This window comes from Falco peregrinus, chromosome 5 (assembly GCF_023634155.1).
Source record: "Falco peregrinus isolate bFalPer1 chromosome 5, bFalPer1.pri, whole genome shotgun sequence".
In the NCBI taxonomy this organism is placed as follows: domain Eukaryota; kingdom Metazoa; phylum Chordata; class Aves; order Falconiformes; family Falconidae; genus Falco; species Falco peregrinus.
Genome location: NC_073725.1, coordinates 107578339 through 107591992, shown reverse-complemented (window position 1 = coordinate 107591992; position 13654 = coordinate 107578339). Strand labels below are relative to the sequence as shown.

The 13654-nt window shown below is 64.0% G+C and overlaps 1 protein-coding gene across 1 annotated transcript; it reads left to right on the top strand.

The window, feature by feature from the left end:
- The first annotated feature begins 3879 nt into the window (after positions 1 to 3879).
- On the top strand, positions 3880 to 7147 carry LOC129784635 (U3 small nucleolar RNA-interacting protein 2-like). The gene is given in 15 exon segments (XM_055806784.1): positions 3880 to 3994; positions 4156 to 4238; positions 4305 to 4417; positions 4492 to 4577; positions 4684 to 4725; positions 4938 to 4976; positions 4978 to 5065; positions 5283 to 5407; positions 5659 to 5751; positions 5852 to 5952; positions 6071 to 6205; positions 6396 to 6458; positions 6537 to 6682; positions 6788 to 6867; positions 6991 to 7147. Coding segments are annotated over 15 exon segments (1365 nt in total). The 5' UTR covers positions 3880 to 3916; the 3' UTR covers positions 7084 to 7147.
- Positions 7148 to 13654: the final 6507 nt, after the last annotated feature.

Here is a 13654-nt window from a genome sequence, read left to right as displayed (position 1 = left end):
GCACGGAGCTCCCCCCCGCAACCTGGGCAAGGGGGGATCTGCTCCCAGCGTGCCTAGGGGGGACGGGGTGTTTCTGCAGGGGGCTATTCCTGAGAAGCAGCTTCCAGCCGAGCCACCTGTCCCCTGGCTGCCTCCTGGCCCTGGCAATCACAGGGTGCAGTGTGTCCTGCCTGGAGGGGACACAGGGCTGTCACCTCACCTCTGCTGCTTTGTCCCCACAGTCCTTAAAGGCGCAATGAAAGACACCAGCCCCCTGGTCTCCTCCCTGGCAACTCAGACATTCCTCATCCTTGGACGACGAAGGCTGTAAGGGGTGGTTTAACCTGTGATTACTGCGCTTATGGCTGCCAAGGACATGGGGGAGGTGGCACTCGACCCCCAGCGAGGGCTCTGCTCAGGCAGAGACGAAGCAGCAGCCCCAGCCCGAGGATGCTCTGCAGGCTTCTCTTCCTGAAGGCTAACAGGGAAGAAGACACCTCAGCCCCAGAGGAGCTGGCGTCCTCTGGAGAGCGGCAGGACAACTGCTCTTTCCAGTGGTCCAGGGCAAAGACGTGCCCTCATGCTTCGCCTTTGCCATAAAGTGCCAGCTGCTCCACTGGGCTGTGAAGCAGAGGGGAGAAGCCCAAGGTGGAGCCGAAGCAGAACTTGAAAGCAATGCCTTCCTTCCCCTCTCCAGGGCCACGCTGCCGGAATAAATGACTTTTTCTGCCACCCACTGTCTGAGCAGCCTGCACTGCCTGGGGCTGACGTGGCCGAGCCCAGGGGCTACCAAGCCGCCGATGCTCTGGCTCCAGCAGCACAGGCCCCTCCATGTCCCCAGCAGGATGGGCAGCTCTGCCTCCTGCCTGTGCCGCTTGTCCCCACCTGCCCTGCAGCCACTGCTGCCCAGCACGTCACGAGAGCAGCAGTAAGAGGGCACACTGCAAAACCAAGCCCTCTGTTGAGCCATCAACAAAGCCCAACAAACAAAGCCCAAGCCTTTGACCAGTCTCCAAAGGGGAGACCACCTGTGGGCAGCCAGCAGCCCCTCCACGATGCCCCGGGCATGCACGGCAACAGTCTTTGGCCACCTATGGCCGGGGCGCTGAGCCTGTGGTGGCACAGAGGCCGGCCGAAGGGCGCTCCCGCTGCCCGCCGGGCTGCCCGCTCCCGGCTGTCCCGCACACCGGCCCCTCAGAGCCCGCGCCACCGCCTTCCCGACCCCGCTGCCCCTGCGGCCCCATCGCCCCTCAGCACCGCGGGCCGGCCCCGCGCCTCCGCACAGAGCAGCAGAATCAGACTGGTCCGGGCTGGCAGGGACCTCTGGAGACCATCCAGCCCAAGGCCCTGCGAAAGCAGCTCCCCCAGGAGCCGGCCACTCAGGGTCACGGCCAGGCGGGTTTGAGAGCCTCCAGAGACTGCCCAGCCCCGGGGCAGCCCACCCCAGGCCGTGACACCCCCACAGCAAAGCCCATCTCCTCCTGCTCGGAAGGGAAGGAGCTCCCTGTGTGGCCGTTTGTGCCCGTTGCCCCTTGTCCCGTTGATAAGATCCCGTCGGGCCGAGGCCCAGGTGCGGTGCCCAGAGCCCAGGCAGCGCCCTGAGGGAAGGTGCCGGAGGCAGTGACAGGCACGGGGGCTGGTGGCCCTTCCCCTGGCCGCCTGGCCTCAGCCACTCCTGCAGCTGGGGCGAGAGAAGGCTCCAGGAGCCCAGGGACTGGGGCTCCCAACTAGGCACACGTAGAAGCCTCTGGGACTCTTTGTCCAACAGCCCTGCTGGCAGCTCCGGCGCTGGATCCAGGAGTGGTGATCTCCCTCTCTCTCTAGCTGTCTTGCCCGATGGCGCGCCCCTGCCGCCTCAGCTTTTTCTCCTAAAGTAATACAAGGCCTACCCCAGCTTCTCCTAAAGCCACATAGCTTGGTTGGATATAATTGTGAAAGGGTCAATGTTTACTGGGTGTTTGTTCCATTAAAGTTGATGTTTAGGTACGGACCTTGGGTGTTACCTCAGCGCAACCCACACCAAGGGCATTTGCGAGTCTGAGTCGCTCTCTCCCTCCTCATAGCTGGGATGTGACAGATCCCCCCTGAGTCTTCTCTCCTGCAGGCTGAACAGGCCCAGCCCCCTCAGCCTGTCCTCCTAAGGGAGATGCTCCAGTCCCCTCACCATCTTTGTAGCCCTCTGCTGGCCCCTCTCCAGTACTTCCTTGTCTCTCTTGAACTGGGGAGTACCTTCTGGAGCCCTCACCCATGGCATTCCTCCAAGGAGGTCCTTGAAGAAGCCAGCGTTAGCTCTCCTGAAGGCCAGGGCGGCAATCCTACTTGTCGGCTCGCTTCCTCAGCACAGGACCCTGAACTCCGCCATCTCATGGTCATTGCGGCCAAGGCTGCCTTCAACTTTCACATCCCCAACCAGCCCTCTGCTTGCGAAGACAGGCTCTAAGAGCACGCCTTGCCTCGTTGGCTCCTCCACCACCTGCGTCAAAAAGTTGCCGTCGGTGCTCTGCAGGAACCTCCTGGACTGTGTGAGCCTAGCTGGGTTGTCTTTCCAGCAGGTATCAGGGAGGCTGAAGTCCCCCGTGAGAACCAGGGCCTGGCATCGTGAGGCTGCCTGCCATTGTCTGTAGAAGGCCTCACTGGCTTCCCCTCCCTCATCAGGTGGCCCGTAGCAAACACCTACAACGGCATCCCGCGTGTTGGCGGGCCCCTTCATCTTTACCCGTAACCTCTTGACTCGTCCTGCACCCACCCCAAGGGAGAGCTCGAGACCTTCCCGTTGCTCCCTCACACAAAGAGCAACTCCACCACCTCTCCCTGCTGGCCTCTTTTCTAAAAAGTACACAGCCACCCACGACAGCATCCCAGCCGTGGAGGCTATCCCGCCATGTCTCCGTAACCGCAATGAGATCATGGCCCTGCGACCGCACACAGATCTTTCATTCTTCCTGGTGATTCCCTGTGCCGCGTGTGTGGGTGTATGGGCACTGCAGAGAGGCGATCGAGCACACAGGTTTCCCGGGAGGGGTGCAAGAGGATCCACCGCCGCCATGCACAGCCTGGAGGCGGTTGGCCTTCTGGGACTCATCTCGGGAGGCAGCTAAGGAACACATATCGCTGCTCTGCTTGGCCTGGCCTAGGCCCCAGGCGCAGGTGATGGCACCCTCTGCGGTGGCACAGTGGCCAGCTGAAGGGCACTCATGCTGTCCCTCTGGGTCTCCCCAGGTCCCCAGAAAAGGGCCTGATGGCACAAAGTGACTTTCTGCCACAAGAGCAGGAATTAGCTCTTCAGAGTGTCCCCAGGCAGGTGCGTCTGCCTGTGGCCGTACTGGCAGCTGCGGCCCGCACCCACCCTGCCATTCAGCCCCTGTCCCCTGCAGGGCCAAGGACGGGTTCCTGGGACCCCCAGGGGCCGTGGGCCTGGACCCGGGGTCATGCCCCACTGGCGGCTGGCGCTGGCCGAGGGTCCCCGCGGGGCTGGGTGGAGCTGGTTGTGGGGGCCTTCCCCTGCCCCGCTCCTGCACCCGGCCGCGCTGCGGGCCCGGTGGCTCCGCCAGCTGGGCGGTGTCTCCAGGGGGGACGCAGGGGGTCGGGGGTGCGGATCCCCGGCAAGGGGTGGCCGGGGAGCCCCCGCCCCACACCCCTGGAGGGTCCCAGCGCGGGCACTGGCTGGAATGACGGGCGGGGGTCGCAGGCGCCCCACTGACGCGGCGGGGGCGGTGCCAGCGCGGGCCGGCGCCGGCGCACAGTGACTGACGCCGCCGCCGGAGTGACAGCGCGGGCCGCCACTAGGAAGCGGGGCGAGACAGGAGCACGGTTCCGGGGAACGGTCGTCAGGGCGGCAGCGGGAGGCGGGACTCGTCTGCCTGTAGCCAATAGGGGCGGGGGGGCCGTGGCCCGGCCGCCGGCTGCAGGAAGGGCGGGCAGCACGTGGGGTGGCAGCATGGCGGCGGCGGCGGCGGGCGGCCGGAGGGGCAAGGCTCCGCGTGGGGCGGCGGGGCGGCGGCGGCTGCGGACGGTGGTGAGAGCCGGGCCGGGCGTGGAGGGAGGGGCGGGCTGCCCCGGTCGGGCGTCTTCGCGGAGGTGTCCCCGTCTCCGGTCCGGTCCCCGTCTCCGGTCCCGGTCCCCGTCTCGGTCCCGTACCCGGTCCCGCCCCGTCGATCACCCCGGTTTATCCCGCAGGCGCCGGCCGCCGAGAGGAAGCCGCGGGTACCGGCCCGGCGGCCCGGCGACGAGGAGGTGTCCAGCGACTCCGAGCCAGAGAGGTAAGCGGTGCGCCAAGGGGGTGCCGGTCCCGGTGCCGGTGGCGGCGCTCACGCGTGTCCCCACAGTCCGTCGGTGCCGCGGCGGCGCAGGGAGGTGGCGGAGGAGGAGGTGGAGGAGACGCCGCAGGAGAAGAAGCTGCGTCTGGCCAAGCTGTACCTGGAGCAGCTCCGTCAGTACGGTGAGTCCCACCCGGCCCCCGGCGGAGCAGCCCCGGGCGCTGAGCCTGTCCTTCACGCTCCGTGTCTGCCGCAGAGGAGGAGCGGGCGGCCGAGGAGGAGGAGGAGGAGGAGGCGGCGCAGCCGGCAGATCTCATCGGCGACCGGCTGAAGGAGGACGTGGTGAGTGGGGGGACGGGCACGGCCCCTCGGTCCCGGTGTCGGCGGGCTCTGCCCCCCCACCGCGGGGCTGGGGCCGCCTCCACTGAGCCTCCCATTTCTCCCCCAGCTTGAGCAGAGGGGCCGGCTGCAGCGCCTGCTCGCCAAGGACGTAAGTGCCCGGTGCCGGGGGGTTGCTGGGCTCTAGGCACCAGTGCCGGCAGATGCTTCAACACAGGCAAAGTTGCAGTGCCAGCTGCGGGTCTTCTCCTGCCCTGGGTGCCGGTTGCTGACACCTGGAGAAGGGAGGGCACTGTGCTTGGGTATGCCTGTGCCTGGGGAAGGGGCCAGGGCAGCCCAGCTCACATCCTGCTCTCCCTGCAGGTGCAGCCTCCAGATCCAGCCAGCATCTGTGTGCTGCGGGGGGCACCAGCTGCCCGTCACCTGCCTGGTCATCTCTCCAGATGACAGGTTCATGTTTTCTGCTTCCAAGGATGGCTCCCTCATCAAATGCAAGTGTTCCCTTGGGGCTGTGACTGGCTGTTCCCTGAGCCTGAACCCTCTGGGGACTCTGCAGCAGCAGAATTGGAGATGCCCACGGAATTGGCTTGGCCCTTGGCCTCTCCAGGGATGCGCCCATGCATTGTTTTGGGATCTGTGGGAGGCTTGTTGGCACTTTCTGGAGTGATGGGAGGCTCCCAGTGGGTAACGGTGATGCCTTTCCTGCAGGTGAGGTCGAGAGTGGGAAAAGGCTGTGTGTGGTGCCCGGGGGGAAGAAGGGCACCGAGGAGCAGCACAGGGGGCATGCATCCCACGTCCTCTGCATGGCCATCTCGTCGGATGGCAAGTACCTGGTATGGGGAGGGGACTGGCGCTGCTGCATGAGACAGAGAGGTGGTTGTGAGGAGTGCCTCTCCTCCCAGGGTCCTGCGGGGCAGTGTCTCATGCCCAGATATATCTTGCTGGATTAAGGCAGCCCCTACACCCATTGGAATCAAGAATGGGTCCCTAGGATACCCCAGAGCACACGGGGTGGGAGTGGGGGCTGGGGTGGGCTGTGAGTCTCCTGAGGGGCAGGCTTTGGGCATCCTCTGCTGTCTGCCAGGCCACGGGAGACCGGAACAAGCTCATCATGATCTGGGATGCAGCCACCTGCAAGCGCCTGCACATCTACACTGGGCACCATGATGCCATCTCGGTGAGTCAGAGGCATTAGTTGCGACGCCTGCAAGGCCAGGCAGCTGCGTCCTCTTCAGTGACCCTCATTGTGGTGCCCATGTCTGTCCATTTCTCTGCAGGGTTTGTCCTTCCGGAAGGGCACGCACCAGCTTTACAGCGCCTCCCACGACCGCTGCGTCAAGGTCTGGGATGTGGCAGAGAATGCATACGTGGAGACACTGTAAGACCTGGGGGGGATCCCACTGACCCTGCCACCATGGGATGCGCTGGTGGCTCCAGGGGAGGCAAGGCAGCAGAAGGCCATGCTTGCAGCAGCTCTTTGCCATCTCCTCCTGCAGCTTCGGGCACCAGGATGTCATCACAGGGCTGGACAGCCTGAGCCGGGAGTGCTGTGTGACGGCGGGGGGACGGGACGGCACTGTGCGGCTCTGGAAGATCCCCGAGGAGTCGCAGCTCGTGTTTTATGGGCACCAGTAGGTCCAGGGTGGGAGAGGGGGCTGCAGGCAGGTGCATCCAGCTGGGGCAGTGGCGTGCATGTGCCAAGCCTCACCAGGGAGCCTGCCAGCACCCTGGGGATTACTGATGCTCCAGTGACCTTTTGTCTCCTAAGTAGAACCCTGAAGCACACTCGTAACTGAAGGCAGTTCCTCCTTCTCTTCACAGGGGCTCCATTGACTGTATCCAGCTCATCAATGAGGAGCACATGGTGTCCGGCGCCGATGACGGGTGAGCACAGGCTCAGGGTGATGCCCAGGGTGGCAGGTGGTGTCCCCTCAGCCCCCTCACCCCTTCCCTCCCTGGCAGCTCTGTAGCCCTCTGGGGCATGATGAAGAAGAAGCCACTGGCACTGGCCCAGCAGGCACACGGCATGCAGGATGCCCAGGGCTTGCAGCAGCCTTACTGGATCTCAGCGGTGGCTGCCCTGCGCAACAGTGACCTCCTGGCTACAGGTGTGTGGCAGCCACTTCGGAGCAGGGGGTTTGGGAGTGCAGGGGGCTGTATCCGGCTCCATTTCCTGGTTTGGGGTGCATGGCAGTCTCCTCTCTCTGCCCCAGGCTCCCACAGCGACAGTGTGAAGCTCTGGAAGTGTGGTGAGGGATTTCGGAAGCTGGAGCCCCTCTTGGACATCCCCTTGGTATGGATAGGGAAGTTGGGGATGCTGGAGCTGGGCTGGTGAGGGGTGTCTTGGCAGGGATTCCCCTCTCTGGGTCGCAGGAAGCGGCTACGGGAGCCCCTCACCCTGCCCCGTTCCCTCCAGGTGGGTTTTGTCAACAGCCTGAAGTTCTCGGCAGCTGGTGACTTCCTGGTGGCCGGCCAGACTCCCCTCGCCCGGGTTCCAGCCAAGGGATGATGGAACAGTGCCCTGCACTATGGCAACAGTGACCAGGGTAACCCGAGTGACCCCACCAGTGCCAGTCTGTGTGGCTGCGGCTGAGCGCACGGGAGGGCGTCTGTCGTCCCTGTGTGCCCACCAGCCTTGGAGCAAGGGGAGCCGCGCAGGCCTTGTCCCGAGCCCCAGGTGGAAGAGAGAAGAGCCTCGGCGTGCCTGACGGTGTGGGGGCTGAGCCCCAGCTCAGCCTGGCCACAAGCGGGTGCGGCCCCAGGAGCGAGGTGACAGAGGGGTCCCTACGACAAGTGGCATGCCCCCAGTCTAGATGAACCCCAGCCCCATAGAGGGAGAAGGAGGAAGAGGGAGTCAGTCCCAACCCCTGGGGCAAGGAGCGGTCAGTGGGGCCCTGGGGCATCAGGAAGGGTCACAGTGGGGCACTTTGTGACGTGCCGTGTCACCCAGTGCTGCCCCCACAGTGTCTGGGAGGAAGGTGCTGGGGCAGGCTGGTGGCAAGGAGCCCCCTGAACAGAGCTACTTCTGCCCCACCGCCCCTGGCAGGGCAGCCCCGGGTGGTGCAGGCTTCCCTTCACCCCTTTCCTCTCTCCCTGCCGCAGGATGTCGAGGATACCCGCCAGCGACCCCAGGCAGTCCTGGCAGGAGAAGGACAGAGCTGCCCCAGCTCCCAGCTCGCGGCTGAAGCCCAACAATTGTAAGTTCCCGCTGCTGCATGTGTGTGAGTGTGAGGGCATCGTGGGCAGGGGGCTGCCCACGCTGCTCACCCTGCCCTGCCCTGCCCCAGACTCGCAGCCCCCGGCCAGGCTGGCATCCAGGCTCCAATGGGGCAGCAGCCAAAGACCCGGCCCTGCCACAGCATCCCTGGGGCAGGGACCCTCCCTGCCCCTGGTACCAGTGCATCCTTCACCCAGGCACACCGGGCCCCCCTCCTGGTGCTGCCCTCCAGCATCGCACCCTCACCCCTGGGATGCGCAGGGGACACCAGTGTCCCAGCCTTGAGCTGGGGCTGGGGACATCCCCAGGAGCTGGGCAGAGGGCTCACGCTTTCCCCACGGCCTGACCCCAGCCCTGCCTGCTCTGTGCCCGCCAGATTCCTGCCACTCGGACTTGGCTGCGCCCACGGAGGAAGAGAATACCCTGGACATCATCCGAGGCTTCCTCAGGATCAGACCAAAGGTATGCGTGGCCACTTCTACGAGGCTGTGCCCCTACCTCCCGGCCAGTCTTTCTGCCCACATGCCCTGCTCACAAGGTGCCGGGGACTATGCCCCCTCCCAGCTATCTCTCCCCACTGACACTGTTATCCAAAAAGTGTGCGCCTTCGCCCGTTGGGCAAGAGCCAGCCGACGCACAGAGGCCAGGCATTTCTTTATTACAGATTCGCGCAAAGCTGGGGCTTAGGTGATGATGCTCTACGAAGCAAGCCCAAAGCTCAGAAGAACAAGATTAACATTTATGCAGTCTAGTTATACATACGTATTTTCCAAACTCTGCCTAAAAGATGCTATTGGTAATTAGTACGCACGGTAGCTTTCCGTTGGTCTATATATCTCTTGCTTTGATTTCAAGTTACAGTGTGTTTTTCATTTACTGCATGTCTGAGGGAGGGGTGAGGGTGAGTCCTTTAGTCCTGAATGGAGTGGGTGGTTGCGATCCCCCCCCCCGCTGCCTTTACCTTGCCCCTAGTTACAGTCTCGTTCCGCTGGCTTCTTGCCTTTGTTGCAAGTAACGGGCTGTTGGCACCTCCTGGGGTGAGGTGTTCCCCTTATCAGGCTTGGAGTTCTCCTTCAAGGGCACTTGTCATTAGGACAAAGTTACAGGCGTATGGCGACCCTAACTTCACGAGCAGAAGTGAATCACTTCGTGTTGACTACAATGTGATAATGGGGATCGAATGCATAGCTAGACATCAGCGCTGTCTGTCCCTCTGTCCCCTCCTCGGCTGGCAGCAAGCAGACCAGAAGCTGAAGTTTCTGGCCTCCATCTGCACCGTCTGCGACACCGCCAGCATGGACTCCAGCGTGTGGGACGAGCTTAGCGACTTTCAGTGCGAGGTGGTGGACACCATCCAGGTGAGGGGACAAGCAGTCAGGCCTCAAGAGGCAGGCCCAGGGGCAGTGGGCAGTGGCACAGCCCTGGGGGCAGGAGAGGGCTTGGCCGGGTAGGGGGGTGCGAAGGAGCGCTGCTCCAGGTTTCTCTCCTTGGAGATGTTCTAAAGCCACTGGCGTGGCCCGACTGGAGCTGGGGGTTGGACCCAATGATGTTTGCAGGTCCCTTGGCCAGCCTGTGGCTCCGTGATGGGCACAGAACTTGCCACCACGGGGCCTGGGACCACTGAGTGCTGGGTTGGGAGGGGGTGCCAGGATGGGGGCAGCCGGGGCTCTGCCAGCCCCGCAGGCTCTTGCTGGGTGAAGGAGACTGCCCCATCCTGACGTGACTCACCCTGCTGTGCTCCCCAGGTGCTGCTGCAACAGGAGCCCACTGACGACCTGGGCACCACGGTGCGGCAGCAAGCCATGTTGGCCATCACCTCCATGAGGTACCTGCCCCGGCCCCCAGCTTGGCCTCCTCGGTGCCAGGTGGCCCCGACAGCACTCGTCCCATATGGGGGGCATCCCCAGTGCTGGGTCTGAGAGGGAGGGGCAGGGGGCGGTACAGGGTTTTCCCCCTCAACTTGAGTGTCAGTAGCGTGGGGCTTGACATGACCCCTGCGGCGTGGGAGCCGAGCCAGGTCTCCAGCCCCAGAGTCTGCCTCTCCCTGGCTGGGCCCCAAGAGCACCCCTTTGTCCCTGCAGCAGAGTGGGACTGCTTCTGGAGGAGAAGACAAGCAGCCTCCTCCAAGCCTGCTTCTGCAGCATCTTCTACCAGCACCCACAGGAGGACACCCAGGACCCCGAGGCTTCCCTCTACTCCATGGTATGCCACAGGGTGAACCACGGGGAGATCCCCTGCCCCAGGGTCCCTTCCTGGGCACCGCAGGGCCATGGCCGTCCCTCCCTGGCTTCCAGGGCTGCCCCCAAGACTCTGTCTCCCTCGCAGACCATGGCCGTGATGGACAGCATGCTGCAGGCGCTGGTATGCAGTGCTGGCACGCTTGGCATCCTGGAGCTGCAGAACATCTTGCAGGTCTGGCCTTGGCACAGGGTCCCTATGGGCAGTGACCCCCGGCTCCAGCGGTGACCCACCCAGCGCCTGGTGCAAGGAATGGGGCAGGCAATGCCCCTCCTTCCCCGCCATGCCCCTCCCACTAGCCCCTTGCCTCCTGGCTGCTGCCAGAGCCCCTTCTCCTGCCACAGCTCACCCCACCTCTGCAGCCGTGCTTGCTGCCCATCCTGCCCAACACTCCCGCCCAGACAGACCTGCCTGTCTGGCTTGGCAAGGGGAGCCCAGCCCTGGGGCTTTCCCCCTCCAGCTTTACCACGGCACATATCCCAGAGCCCCCACCACCCTTCCCCAGGGAGCTGGTCACCACAGAGCCTTGGGGTCCCTGGGTGGGGGGTGGAGGGACGTTGTTTGAGGGGGAAGGAGTGGAAGGCAGCAGAGGCAGCAGCAGGAGCGGGATGCGGCGACCTGCCTGGCCGCAGCAGGTTGCTGCGAGAGGCAAGAAGGACACATGCCCCATCCCAGGCATTGCCCCGGAGCAAGCCTGCCTCTGCCGTGCTGCGCCATGCCACCTCCCTGGCACACCAGCAGCTTTTCTCCTCCCAGGTCCTGCTGCCCTTCACCAAGTCCCAGAGGGAAGCAGTGCAGGAGAGGGCCGTGGCGCGGATTGCCACGCTGATCAAATTCACCACCACCTGCTCCATGCCACAGGTACCGAGCTCCTGGTCTGGGCAGTCCCACTGCCCTGTCCCTGCAGCCCGGAGCCCTGGCACCTCCTGGGGAAGTTGGGCACCCAGTCAGCAGGAGGCTGGGAGCAGGAGTCTTTGCCCTGTCCCTGCCCTGTCCACGCTCTCTCCCAGGGCAGGGCCGGGCAGGGCAGGGCTGCCGCAGGCACAGGCAGGAACTTGGCTTCCCTGCTCCGGCCTGGTGCCCGGCTGCTCTGGGAGCAGCTGCGGCTCACCTTGTGACCGGCCTCACCTTGTGCCTGCACTGCCTCTCTTCCCCCAGGTCTGCTCCTGCTTTGCACAAACTATAGTCCTCAGACACCAGTGCTCCAAGAGTCATCAGTTTGCCATACTGGGGCTGCTGGTGGGGCACCTCATTCTCTGCTGCACCTGCAAGCATGAGAGGACCCGCCACGAGGCTGCAGTTGCTCTCCATCACCTGCACACCTTCATCCTGCAGCAGAGAAGTAAGAGAGGCCGTGTCGGGCTTGGTCCCCCCCAGCATGGGCAGCCAGTGGCCACCCTCCTTGGCCAGAGAAAGCCGCATACAACCTGCCTGCCTGCCTGCAGTCTGAAGAGCCATTTCCTCTCAGCCCTGCTCACAATAGCCCTGGACCCTCCCTGCGTATCTGCTCCACAGACCTGTCAGGGCGTCCCAGTCCTTTGCCAGTGCCTTTTCTGCCCAGCACTCAGACTGCACCTCCAGCTCTGCACCCTCTCTCTCAGCACCCCGGGTTTTCTCCTCCCCAGGCAGGCAGCGCTGGCCGCATGACAGAGGGCAGCTGGAGCACCAGGAGGTCTGGCAAGCGAGGCAGCCCCAGCAGCTTTTGCAAACCAGCAGTGCCAGAGAAATCTTCTTGGTAAGAAGGGCCTTCAGCTCCTGGCTGGCGGGATCAGCATGAGCGAAGGGACACCCGATGCATGGCGATAGCGGGGGCTTGCGCCGATCCTGAGCAGGGGCGAGGCAAAGGCCTCCAGTGAGCTCTGGTTCCCCATGGCACCCTGACCCCCACCGTCCATCTGCCCAGTGCAGCCTGGCTCTGCGTCCCACTCCCTGCACAGCCAAGATGCTCTGGGGGATGCTCTAGGTGACAAATCTCCCTTCCTCTCCTTCATGCCGCAGAAGTTCACGAAATACCTCCGTCCCTCTGACCGGGCAGACATCATCCTCCTAGCCATCAAGAACATGAGAGACCCAAGCACCTACAGCATCCGCGTGGCTGCCCACATGGTGGATGTCCTTGTGCTGGGCCCTGCCTTCCAGCTGGGGCAGGTGAGTCGCCCAGGGGTGGCACAGCTGATGCTCCAGCCCCCGGGGCACCGTTCCTCCCCCGGCTCTGCACCTGGCCAGCGCTGACACCATCTCCAGCTGGCATACCACAACGGGAACAGAAGCAGCTCCCAGTGGGAGCTGGGGAAACAGCCGCGCTCACCCGACTGACATCCCCACTCCCTCCTGTGTCTCCTCTCCAGGTCTTGAAGATCGTGCGCGCCATCTACACAAACCTGCCCTCCATCAGGATGCTGGTAGCCATCAACAGCCTGGACAGGGCCCTGCGCGTGCTGGCAGACAAACACCCCAGCGAGGTGGTGGCCGGCCTGCTGCAGTGCTCCCCAGCATGCACCTAGTACGGGGCTCACCAGACTTTAGGGCTGCTCTCACACTGGCAGAGGGGCCCCAATACCCTCCCAAGGGACTTCAGGCCGGCCTTACTCCTGGGTGTCCCCACTGACAGAGCCCTGGTTCTCCACAGTGTCGCCATGACCATGTGGACGGTGATGCTCTTTGAGCCCCAGGCTGCGAAGAAGGTGCTGCAGGAGCTCATCAACGTGATGATGAACCAGTCGCTGCACAAGACCTCCGCCTCTACCAAGGACAACCCGCGCATCCTCTCCCTGGCTGTGAGTTGCTGGATGAGGCCTCACTGACCTCCGGGGCTGCTCTCAGCTCTCTGGGGCCACCCCTTCCCTTCCATGCCCGCCCCAAGCCTTGGCCTCCCCAGGGGTCAGGGAGATGTCCGTGTCTGGTGTCTTCTGCAGGCAGCCAGGACCATAAGCAAGATCCTCCTGCAGTCCAGCTGCCCATGGGACGCGGAAGCCATTTTCCCCCGGCTTTTCCTGGCACTGCTTTTCCAAGTGTCATTCACCACAGAGCTGGCGCCAAAGGAGGTGCAGATCTTCTGGAAGGGCCACCAACAGGGTCTGATTGCTCCTATCAGGTGCGCCATCCCTGTCCGCTCGTCCCTGCCAGCCACCTGGAGCCAAGCCAGGGGTCCCGGTGGGAGCTGAGCATTTCTCCTCGTGCAGGTCTGTGGTGCGGGCCATGACGGTGCTGCTCTGCAGGATGGGCCTTGAGAGCCACATGCTGGCCATCGAGGCGCAGGGTGGCTGGGACATGCTGCTCAGTGCCCAGACCCACCTCATGGGAGTGCGCATCGTGGCCAGGTGAGAGCCCCTTCTCCACACTCCTGGGGGACTGTGCACCCCACCCCACCCCCTCCCTTGGGGCTGATGGCAGGGGGTCCCCACTGCTTGCAGAAAGTGCTGCAGTCCAGTGATGACCACACTGGTGCGAACCCCAGAGATGTGCCCGCCTGGCTCAGGCCTGACAGTGCTTCCTTCCCCCTTCCAGGGAGATGATGAAGACCCCAAGATCCCTGCGCTCCACCATCTTCCGCCATCTGGCAGAGCTCCTCTATGTGGAGAACCCCTCCTGGGAGATGGTCGCCATGGTCTTCTTTGTTGAGGTG